General features: G+C 42.2%; 1 protein-coding gene across 4 annotated transcripts in view; it reads right to left on the minus strand.

The window, feature by feature from the left end:
* LOC144781481 (phospholipid-transporting ATPase IC-like) overlaps positions 1-12927 on the minus strand; it is a 1874327-nt gene that overhangs the window by 1448124 nt on the left and 413276 nt on the right. For all 4 annotated transcript variants that reach the window (XM_078660356.1, XM_078660353.1, XM_078660355.1 and 1 more), the window contains one exon: positions 10693-10784. In XM_078660356.1, the coding sequence (XP_078516482.1) occupies positions 10693-10784 (92 nt within the window). The remainder of the gene's footprint in view (positions 1-10692; positions 10785-12927) is intronic.

A 12927-nucleotide genomic window follows, 5' to 3' on the forward strand; every position in this document is an offset into this window, starting at 1 on the left:
CAAAGACAAGGGAATAACAGAGGGCAGAAGGGCACAAAAAACGAGTCTAACAGAGGGCAGAAGTGCAGAAAAACAAGGGACAAATTAGTCTAACAGAGGGCAGAAGGGCACAAAAAACGAGTCTAACAGGGGGCAGAAGGGCAGAAAAACAAGGGAAAAACGAGTCTAACAGAGGGCAGAAGTGCAGAAAAACAAGGGAAAAACGAGTCTAACAGAGGGCAGAAGGGCACAAAAAACTAGTCTAACAGGGGGCAGAATGAATCCCGCCCTGCGTGTTTGTCCACGAAGATGCCACCTTTTTGTGCAATTCCTCTACTCAACTGGAGTACTTTCTACTGTCTAATCAGTAAGTGCTTCCTCGTTGGCTAAATGTATAGGGGCAGATTTACAATAACTGGCGCATCCCCAGGGATGCGCCAGTTGTTGTGCGCCGCAGCTCCGCCACCCATTGTGCGCCGCATTTATAATGCGGTGCACAATGTGGCAAAACCGGCACAGATGCGTCACGCATCAGTGCCATAAAAGCAGCGCATTGCTGGAGCTGCGTCGCGCTTGCCACGCAACTCCAGCAATGCTCTGGGGGGCCCTTTCTCCCCAATGTTGCATCAAGCCTTGCGCCTGCTTCAAGCAGGCGCAGGGTTTTGACGCAGCATTGGCCTAAAAGTGACTGAGTGAATTCTTGTAGATTTCACTCAGCCACTTTTAGGAGGCGTTCCTGCGCAGGAACGCCCTCCCCTGTGCCGGAATGCCTCCTGATGGCGCAGGGCTTTACAACGTGACGCATCTCTCAGATGCGTCATGTTGTTAATACCCAGCACCATGGCACATCTTTTGTGCTGCCGCTGTGTCACAAAAGGTCTCGGTAGAGGGTGGCAGTGATGAACCAGAGGGTGACAGTGCTGAACCAGAGGGTGGCAGGGGTGACCCAGAGGGTGACAGTGCTGAACCAGAGGGTGGCAGTGCTAAACCAGAGGGTGGCAGGGTTGAACCAGAGGGTGGCAGTGGTGAACCAGAGGGTGGCATGGGTGAATCAGAGAGTGGCAGTGGTGAACCAGAGGGTGGCAGTGGTGAACCAGAGGGTGGCATGGGTGAATCAGAGAGTGGCAGTGGTGAACCAGAGGGTGGCAGTGCTGAACCAGAGGGTGACAGTGGTTAACCAGAGGGTGGCAGTGGTGACCCAGAGGTGCTGTGATGAACCAGAGGGTGGCAGTCGTGAACCAGAGGGTGGCAGTGGTGAACCAGAGGGTGACAGTGCTGTACCAGAGGGTGGCAGGGGTGAACCAGAGGGTGCTGTGATGAACCAGAGGATGGCAGTGGTGAACCAGAGGGTGGCAGGAATGAACCAGAGGGTGGCAGTGGTGAACCAGAGGGTGGCAGTGCTGAACAAGAGGGTGCCAGTGGTTAACCAGAGGGTGGCAGTGGTGAACCAGAGGTGCTGTGATGAACCAGAGGGTGGCAGTGGTGAACCAGAGGGTGGCAGTGGTGAACCAGAGGGTGACAGTGCTGTACCAGAGGGTGGCAGGGGTGAACCAGAGGTGCTGTGATGAACCAGAGGGTGGCAGTCATGAACCAGAGGGTGGCAGTGGTAAACCAGAGGGTGACCGTGCTGTACCAGAGGGTGGCAGGGGTGAACCAGAGGGCGCTGTGATGAACCAGAGGGTGGCAGTGGTGAACCAGAGGGTGGCATGGGTGAACCAGAGGGTGGCAGTGGTGAACCAGAGGGTGGCAGTGCTGAACCAGAGGGTGACAGTGCTGAACCAGAGGGTGGCAGGGGTGAACCAGAGAGTGGCAGTGCTGAACCAGAGGGTGGCAGTGGAGAACCAGAGGTTGGCAGGGATGAACCAGAGGGTGGCAGGGGTAAACCAGAGGGTGGCAGTGGTGAACCAGAGGGTGGCAGTGATGAACCAGAGGGTGGCAGTGGTGAACCAGAGGGTGCTGTGCCCATATAGGACCGCATGGGTAACTTCGCCATGCAAGCAGCCCGCAAACACGCAAAAAGTCCAGCGAACACGCAAAAAACCCAGGGAACACGCGAATTAGTTTTTAAGTACCTCGCAATCACAATTCAGGGATTTCTGATTGAGACTGCCATGTGGGGTTTACCCAATAATAGATGCCCTAATATCTTTGTCAAATGTGAAACGGCACCGTGGTGTCTTAATCACGAGGATTAATATGCAGGTAGGACAGTATATATGTTGTAAACTGCCTGTTGAAATGACAAAAGACGGATTGGTAATAAATCGTTCGGCCACCAGCGTCTATACATTAAAATACCCAGACAATCTAACAATGTCTCTGAAGGGGAATGCAGGACAGAGAGACTACAACTAGGATAGCACTAAGAATAATTGACCTTACCATAATGTGTAAAACAATGTGTAATATGTGTCCTCTAAGTGGAGGCGGTCCCCTTTCCTGCTGGTAACAGATATAGGAGAGTTTGTGAAATGTTTACATGTTAATATATGAGATTGATAGGTGTAAGTGCCGGATAGAATGGCACAGGGCATTGATCAATGTGTTTACAATTTAGAGTAGTAGATATTTGATGTATAGAAGTAGTAGGTCACCAACAACGGATATGAGTAATAATTGCATATATTGTTTTTTGTAGAAAACTGTCCTGAAGAAGGTGAATATCGTAGACAAATCACCGAAACGCAGCGTCGACTTCCGTTTTCTTGAATTGTGAATTGTAATATTAATACCCTTTGATTGTGTCATTTGTTATGTTTTTAAATTTGTATTGATGTATTGTTTTTATAATGAAGTGATGGAATAAATTGTGTCCCATTTTTATCCTTTTGTTATTGCAATTATTATGATTAGTTGTTGGTTTGACCTTTTTTAAATGATATTTTTATATTATATGCTGGTAACTGTATGGTGAATATATGTTAGAACTTGTGGCGTGTGCCCTTTACTTATCTATACTATAAATACTAGTGATTAGGGACGTTTTTTTGTGTCTTTCCACTATACTTACCCTGTCCCTATTGTCACAATAATAGGGTTCCTCCCTCTTTGTTTTATACATTGTTTCTAATCTATGCCTGATGACCAAAATAAAACAGAAAAAGAAAAAAGAATAGACTCCATCGTTGGGTTGGTTCTATTACTTCTCAAATATTTATCGACATGATGTGTTACTTAACATGAGTGCGCAGGACCTTTGTCACATCTTCAAAACTACTTGCATCATTTACAAAGCCATCACGACCAGTGCCCCTGCTTATTTTGCAGACAAGCTCACCATCTCTGATGGATGTTGACACTCCTGCAGGACGCCATTAGACAAAGAAGTCTAAAAAAAAAAGAAAGAACAAGACAACAATCCTTTTCCATCTATGCACCCAGGATGGTGAACAACATCCTGTATTGATCAAAACCGCCCCATCGATGCTCTAGTTTAGGAATAAGTTGAAAACGTACCCCTTTGAAGAACACTACATCGCAATGCATCTGTGTAAACAGCCACAACTCAACTTACTGAAAAATCCCCAATGAGTTTTGGAGTTTCCTCACTCCTTGGTAATGGATCCATGGAGTGAGGAAACTCCGAAACACGTTGGGGATTTTTTGTGTTGCTAGCATTTAAATAAACACGCTGAATATATTGGAGCTGCGGTATTGTGGTTTTGTTACAGCTGAAGGGTATTACGATCCGGTAACATCTACAGATTTGGATGGATGTTTTGAGGTTTGCTACCTCGCAGTGGAGCTCACTGTGAAAGTTGCTTGAGCATAAGCGACAGGGTTTGGATGGTACATATATATATCGCACTCCGTGTGGCCTGCGTTATGTTGGGAGTACCAAACTCCAGGTCCACAAACGGATACTCCAGCACATTAGGGCCATCAACACCAGTGACTCTGCTTACCCGGTCACACGTCACTTTAAGGAACACCATGGTTACAACAGCCAGTTAATTAAGTATTTTGTTATTAACTCAGTGCCACCCCTGAGAAGGGGTGGTAATCGTGAGTCTATGTTACGAGCAATTGAAACCAGGTACATTGTGGACCTAGACTTCAAGTGCCCGCTTGGCCTCAACGCCAGCGAGGATTTTTATACTTGCCTATAACCTCCTTAGCTATCAAAAATCACAACAACAAAGGGACCAATGAGATCAACCCCCTGAACTGTATTAACAACTTTCTTAATTGGGGAGTGCCAGATTAGCATACAACCTTTTCATTCATTTGCTTCTCCCTCCTCTCCCAGTGACAGTATTTTTAAGATCTTTAAAATCTGTTTTTAAATATATATCTTTTTATATTTACATGAATTGGATTTTTTATATTCTATGCACTTCTTTGCACATTTCCTTGCACATTTTTTGCACTAAGATACTTGTTGTTAGTATTTACAGAGGGGCTTGTCAGTCAATGTTTACAGCACAAAATAGAGGTTGATATAGACTTTACCCACTTGGGTTTTAATAGTTTTATGACATTGCTCTTTAACCCCTTCGACGCTCATGACGAGCTCAGCTCGTCATGAGGTACGCCTGTCGTACGCTCATGACGAGCTCAGCTCGTCATAAACCACGGGTTTTTTCAAACTTCAGCGCACAGCGGGAAAACGCTTAGCGCGGATGGTGTTAAATCCATGCATTTGTTTTTATCTCCTCTAAAAATTGGCTAGTATGAATTTTATTCATATATGAATATAATTGCCTTTTTTTTAAATACGTTTTGTAATATCTTTTTAAAGGATTGTTATTTTAGCTGTCTTTTATGATAAGATAAAAACTTATTTTTATGACTGTGTGTATATATCTTCTACACCAAGATACATTAAGGTTGGTTATTGATGGTGACTGACCATTGTGTAGTATGTTTTTGATTTCTTCTTTTTTCAAGCATACACTCTGTATTAACCAATGAAGTAACGGCTTGCACTGCGCTTTGCACTTTAAAATGTGTCTGCTTCGCAGCATGTGTCATGTGACCAAGGCCTCGTAGCAGGCCGAAACGTTATGCTGGCAGGGCGCAAGAAAACCTAAATAAAATATTTATTTTCACCTGCACTTCTGGGTCAGCTACGCTTCCTCCTCTGGCAGCGTCTTGAATACTGCGGAGATTGCTGGGGATCGGAATTCAAGCTTTGTTGGCATATATACACACATATATATATATAAATATATATATATATATATTTATTTTTTTACCTACTGGTGGTCGCCAGTAGGTAGTTATAGTTAGGACCTAGTTTCCATAGGAAATCCACAACATTCTATTGGGAATAACTTTGGCGCCGGTTGATGAATGTTCGCGAATTTCTCAGAGAAGATGGCCCGCTCTGCTCCGCTCCTTCCCTGAAAGTTTTGGGGGGATTTGTCAAGTGGGGTCTGAGAAAAAGGGGGGTCCCGAAACGTGTTTTACCCATGTTATTATAGGACGATTAGACACGGCTACAGCCCGAACTGCTGAACGGAATTACAAGAAATTTGGCAAAATGGTAGAGTCTGATTCGCGGATCACACTTTTGCTCCAATGGTGTAAATCCCTCCAGTAGTACCTGAGAAAATCAAAAGAAAATATATATATATATCTAGGCGCACGTACGGCGCACGTACGGTACGTGTACCGTACGCGTAACTTTCCGAGCATGAGCTGTATTCTGATTGGCTGTCAACTGTCTGTCAACACTCCAAACCAGAAATTGTTGGCAGCCATCTTGTGCCTCGGTAGACTGAGGCACAAGAAAGCAGAAAAAAACGTTTAGAACTCAAAAAGGGGGCAGGGTAGAAGCAATCTGACCCTCTAGGCCTGCTCAGGGGGTCCCACAAGGACCCCAATTTTTTTTTTTTTACAAAAATCGCGGGGTACGCTTACGGTACGAGTATCGTACCCGTACCTTTCCGAGCACGAGCTGCATGCTCATTGGCTTTCAACACTCCAAACCAGGAAGTGTTGGCAGCCATCTTGTGCTCGGTAGACCAAGGCACAAGAAAGCAGAAAAACAGACGCGTAGAACTCAAAAACGGAGCAGGGTAGAAACACCCTGACCCCCTAGGCCTGCTCAGGTGGTCCCACACGAACCCCCAAGGCCCCAAACATTTTTTTTTTAAAAACGGTCTGCTTATTTTCAAATTACCCCCCGGGGGGACCAAATCCCAGGGGCATAGTGAAAAAGAAGTGTGGAGAGGCCCCAACCGCACCACACTGCCCCGGGGACCGCAACCCCCCGGGGCAAAGCAACGCAGGCCCCTGGCGCATACTGGAGGTTCCAAGTGAAATTGGTTCCCCCTCTGCAAACGTGCCAGGGGGCTGCGTTGCACAGAGGTGTAAAAAGGGGCGTGGCCTCATTACACCTCTCTGCAATGCAGTCCCCTGGCGCATACTGGAGGTTCCTGGTGGGCTAGTTGGCCCCATGGACCCCCAATATGCAAGGGGAATTAGTTCCCCCTCTGCAAACGCGCCCGATGGTTGCGTTGCAGAGAGGTGTAAAAAGGGGCGTGGCCTCATTACACCTCTCTGCAATGCAGTCCCCTGGCTCATACTGGAGGTTCCTGGTGGGCTAGTTGGCCCCCATGGACCCTCAGTATGCAAGGGGAATTACTTCCCCCTCTGCAAACGTGCCTGGGGGCTGCGTTGCAGAGAGGTGTAAAAAGGGGCGTGGCCTCATTACACCTCTCTGCAATGCAGTCCCCTGGCGCATACTGGAGATTCCTGGTGGGCTAGTTGGCCCCCAGTATGTAAGAGAACTTAATCCCCCAACTTAGAACACTCTACAGGGCGGATTAGCACAGTGGTGAAGGTAGGGGGCGGGGCTTGAGGTGATGTGAGTGCAAACATGCCCTGAGGAGCATTTTAAGTTGGGGAATTAATTCCTGTTCAATCCAGAGGTCCCCTAGGGGGCAACTAGTCCAACAGGTATCTCCAGTAGGCGCCACAGAGCTGTGTTGCAGAGTGTTTTAAAAAGGGGTCGTGCCCTTTGAACACCTCTCTGCAACACAGCTACCTGGTGCATACTGGAGGTACCAGGTAGGCTAGTTGGCTCACAGGGGACCTCAGGATTGAAGAGGAATTAATTCCCAATTTAGCTCACTACTATTCCTGAAAAGTAAATTTAACTGTACTTACCAGTAACTTGAATTTCCTTCCATAGAATATCATTGCCTGCTATATATAAAATATATATAAATTAAAAAAATATTAAATAAAAAAAATATATATTACAATTTAAATATTTAAAAAAAAATCAATTTATATTAAAAATATGTAATGTAATAAAAAAATATCTAAAAAAAATAGTTTAAAATAATGTAGTAAATCGGTATAAAAAATATAACAATTAATACATTTAATAATTATCATTTACAAAACCTTTGAAATTCACTGAAAAAACCATAGGTTTCACACACGTTATAGTTAGGAATTAGCATTTAAAAAACCTTGCAAATTCACTGAAAAACCATAGGTTTCACACACGTCATAGTTAGCAATTAGCATTTAAAAACCCTTGAAAATTCATTGAAAAAACCATAGGTTTCACACATGTTATAGTTAGCTGGACATCTCACTTATACAAACCCTTTGAAATTCCCCCATTATAGTTAGTTCAGCTAACTATAACTCGCGCGCCCGCAATGCACTGCTGATGACGTCACATATTACATCACGCATGACATGGTCAGTGACATCACTCATGACATTACTGATGACATCTCAAATGACATTACTGATGACATCTCAAATGACATCACTGATGACATCATCCTTGTGAAAGAGTGGCAGACCTCCTCTTAGCGTAATATAACCTTTGATACACACATTCAAAATAGAAACTAACATTTTCAAAAAAACGGAGTTACCAATACCAGTTACAACAACCTATTCAGTGATTCCACCATCTATATAGACATCCACTCATTCACTAACAGTTCTATATAGTCACTCATACGTGTACTCACTCATCATATGTACTGATACACCTATACATCCTGTTACACACCGACAGTCATCCATAGAGTTACTCACACACATACTCACACATGCAAATAAACTATCAAACAGCCATTTATTTGCATATACAGCTATACACACACTACCACACTTACTTCTACGGAAACCTACACATACACTCTCTTAAACAATCACTTATAGAAACACATACTTATTTAAACAGGAACTCTTCCATTCTCTCACTCTCACATATACTCACTTATATACATCAATACTCACATATACTAGATTAAAACATATGTAGTTACTCATTAAAAAACTATTGAGACAGTCATTCACTCAGTAACACACCCATACACACACTCATCCACCCATACAGTCCTGCACACATGCTGTCTTCAAAACACATACAAACAGTGAGTCAGTCATTCATGCATCTTTGCGCTAAGTAATACCCCCAACCAAACCATACAGACACTCATACTGATACTCAAAAAAACAACTAATAACCCATATACACACTCATGTAGCTACTCACCAACCCATGCAGCCACTTACACACAAAGTGAGGCACTGATACATATATTTAAATATTTAAACATTACTCGCTAATATATGTATTCACTAAGATACACTTAATAAGTCAGTTAACCAATCAATTTTACAAAAAAAAACATCCATTTAGACACTTATTTACCCATTTATTCTTCCATCGACCTTTAGATATACATATATAAAAAATATTTATTTTTCAGAAAGACACACATTCACTGGATGATGTCATCAGTGATGTCATCAGTGATGTCATTTGAGATGTCATCACTGATGTCATGAGTGATGTCACTGACCTTGTCATGAGTGGTGTAATATGTGACGTCATCAGCAGTGTATTGCGGGTGCGCAAGGTATAGTTAGCTGAACTAACTATAACTGGGGAATTTCAAAGGTTTTGTATGAGTGAAACGTCCAGCTAACTATAACATGTGTGAAACCTATGGTTTTTTCAATGAATTTGCAAGGTTTTTTAAATGCTAATTCCTAACTATAACGTGTGTGAAACCTATGGTTTTTTCAGTGAATATATATATGTATATATGTACACATACATACATAGGTACTTACACACAGGTTGCAACTAATCTGGAGTGCACCCTCGCACATGAAAGAAGATATATTAGAGCAGACTGAGTCAGCTCAAGAAAGAGATGTTGAGCAGCTAGAGTCGAGAAGGTTCTCAAAGGGGTGATTGCTAGTTTTTCAGATCTTTAAACGCGCATTGTTTTGCATTTGGTGAGATTCTATATGAGCGTTCACGCAAGCAAAGAAATGTGCAGCCATCCATTCTGAATGCTGTGCTTACAATTCTATTCCACGTGGGCCTCCCAGCCAAGAACGGATACAGTTGTGCATGGGACCATCTTCCCTTTTATTATCTTTTTGCCGATCTACAAATGCATATTTGAATAGATTATATTTATATTTACGTGTTAGGAATAAATGTGTACAAATCTATTAAGTGTTGTGTTTCCTGTGATAGGGTCCTTTACTCACAAATTCGACTGAATGTCATTTATCACTACTAAAGCAGTAGCAGACAAAGGGCCTGATTTATATGTTGGTGGACGGGTGTTTTCTTGGTCAGGGTGACAAAGTAAAGTACTCCATCTCCCTGACGGAGTCCCTGTCTACCAAATTCCGATTTGACTGCCAGCCCAGTGGGCATCTCTAGCATTGGCAGGAACCACTGTCACAGCCATTCCTGTCAGTGCATTATACGTTTGACGGACGTCAACATGATGCAGCCACAAGGTAAACTAACAAAGCTTTTTTAATGTTCCTAAATAAAAACACAAAGTGAGAATTTGTTTAGGGAAATTTTAAAAAATCAATGCCCCTCTCCTCCCCGCCATGAGGAGAATTCGCCCATGGGAAGGAGGGCATTCCTTTACTGTTGCAACAGAGTACCCTCTCTGCCAAACTCTAATTTGGTGCCAAAGTGAATATAAATATTAGGGACAGAAGCACTTCAAAAATTATTTTATGTGACATTGTGACATTGAAGGCATATGTATATGCTTGTATGTCTTCCTGTAAATGTGTTAGCTGTGAATATGTAAACAGAATGTAGAACAATTTGGTGTGCTAGTGGATAGGATTCCTAAATTGTAATTGTAACTGAATTACATAGCGCTTACTTCTCCTGATGAGGTGTTGAAGTGCTTTACGTCCAGGCTGCTCCAGAACCCAAGGTTAGACGATAATTCAGTGGTCGTTGTTGGTTATTGGCATTAGTCTTGTACTCTCAAGGAAACCATTCCATACATTTACTGCAGTGTCTTTCTGATGAACTAAATTAGTAGGAGTTTAGTGTGGCCTTTAGTGGGGTGTGTGAGTTCATGTATATGGTATTAGTAAATGAGCAAGAGAAGATTGTAGGTTGTAGGGTATGGCTTTTATTGAAGGACAGGTTGTGATTTGTGAGATGAGGTGATGGCAATTCGCAGAAAAACGAAATTACAGATTAAGGCAAACATGTACATCACTTATAATAAGATGTACTCAAATAGAGGTGACATGCAGAGAATGAAAGGTAAGGAGTGGGTCGATGATACTATAAATGGCACAGATGCTGTGGTGGAGCAGGCAAGTTGATAACACATTGACCTTGTGGTATGACAGAGGGCACGCAGATGTAACTTAGTGATAGATGTGCCAGAACCAGATGTTGTCAAATTTCTACTAAGGTGAATACATAATGCAAAAGGACATACTTACTGCATACTTCAGCCGACTGAAACAGAGAAAACTCTTTTTCTTTTTTAAAGCATGGTAGATCCTGTCGTTAGCTCTCACCTCCCATGTCTGATCTGAAATAAAAGCAATGAAGAGATGGGGTGGGTTACAGTAAGTAACAGGAAACATCTGATGAGATGTGTTATTGTGTTCAATTCCCTCTTGCACATTCACGGGTTTACCACACTCCTTGAAAATTTGACAAATGAGATAAGAGTGTACTATCATTGAAACAAATTGATACAAGTGAAGATCAAGGATGAAAGTTTAAAATGTAATGCTAGACCTCCTTCCTCCCCGCCTGCAAGCTTGTGGTCATATCATAGTCAATGAACAGAGGATTGTCATGGGAAAAATACAATGAGGCGCAATTGCGTTGTAAAACAGTGGCGAATCCCAAAAAGCCATATCAAGAATCTGGGACTTACAATGAACAGCATTATCAATGAATATTTTGAACAAATGCTGGGCGACTCGAAACTGATGGTGTTGCCTATTACCGAACAGGGTTTTTTGTGTTGTTCTGCCTAGGGTTAGCGCTTGATGGAGCGAGGTGGGGAAAACAATATTTTGTATACCCCTTGTGAGGTTACTTCCTCATAACGGTAACATGAATTAATCGTGAGGTTTTGAAAAGTAACCAACATAGAATAAGAATGCACAAACACAAGTACACGTGGGAAACTAATTTGCTTATGTTGCATACCCTAATCGACTAATTAAGTGATGTCGCTACATTTATAATTAACACAATTGCTATAGCCTAATCAAAAGCGGCATGAATATGCTTTTGTCTGTTTATTTGTGGCATAAAAGATGGAGAATGGTGATTAAACCACGCATATATGTTGCTTTATTTGCTAGGTAATAACTAACAGAATTACCTTAGTATTGCGGCCTAATTAAAAATTGAAGTTTCTGTGACTCCGAGATTGTAGTGCTGTATGCATGCGCGACTATGCTCAAGACAAGCGTGAGCTGCCTGTGCAGAATGGATCAAGGGCATTGTGCCCTGAAGGCTTGACTGAAAGCCAACAAAAATGAACATCCGCATCGTGAACATGGGAAAATTTGTTGAAATATCATTTTAAGGACACAAGTGAAAGGACGATGGCAAAGGCAAAGAAGACTCTCATATTTGATGACACCACAAATTTTGAACAATAAGAAGATGAGGTTATGCTCATCCACCCCACGTTTTGTCCAATCAGAACTGTTCAAGACCCTAAAACTTTTCTTTCTTAGATAGATTAGGTGGGGAAAAAGAGTATAAAAGAGGGCGTTTGGAATTAAGAAAAAAGCTTCCTTTTCGATTTTCATCTTTGCATCCGACATGCTGCCGGATTGCTGAATCTTTCCTAAGGCGTAAGGACTTTGAAATTTTCTGAACTTTAACTTTTGCTCGAATGGGTGCGTAGTCCTTAAATGAAATGAACAACTAGAGAGAATAGAGAGATGGTCTTTGGGAACTATTCTGTCCTATGCTGATGTCTGTGTCCTAGGATTGTGGTAATATAACTCGCTTATTTTTCTAAACTATTGAGCGAATAAATATAAATGTTTACATTTATTCTTTTTCTTTCTTCGGCTATTTCTGATTAAATGAATAAAATAAATGAATTAAGAAAGGTCATGCTAGAAGATTTTCTTTTTAGAATAAAAAATAAATAAATGGAGAATTAAACTAGTCTTGTTTATCCTTTAGTTAATTTTTACTAGCAGCTCCATTGACAAAATGATGGTGGTTTGTCTGGATAATTTTTCTCGTAAATAAAACCATGGCAAAAGAGTTTAAACATCAGATGTACATAATATAAATATTTAGCGTTTAAGTTAGACACTCTGCTATGATCCAGCAGCTCTCCTTCTGATCTTCACTAATCCTTGAAGTAGGGTGAATGTGTGTATGAGTGCAGTGTTATGGGCCCCACTGATGAGTAAATGTATGATCAGGTTCTCCAGGGAAAAGGTGATGGGTTTTAAGAAATTTCCAGAGTAGCGCCGCATCAGTTAAATACTTGGTAGCAGAGCATTGGTTGCTATAGGTTAACTAGGATGTGATATATAGAGCAATGTATACAGAATTTTGATGTACAGAATTTATGACTAACACCTGTTGAGTTTGTATTACGTTATATGTAGTCTGGAAAAAGGCTTCCGGAAAGTGTGGAAAGCTGGTTACTCTGTCTGCAGGCAGAGGAAGTGTGGCAAGTGAAG

This window comes from Lissotriton helveticus, chromosome 9 (assembly GCF_964261635.1).
Source record: "Lissotriton helveticus chromosome 9, aLisHel1.1, whole genome shotgun sequence".
Lineage (NCBI taxonomy): Eukaryota > Metazoa > Chordata > Amphibia > Caudata > Salamandridae > Lissotriton > Lissotriton helveticus.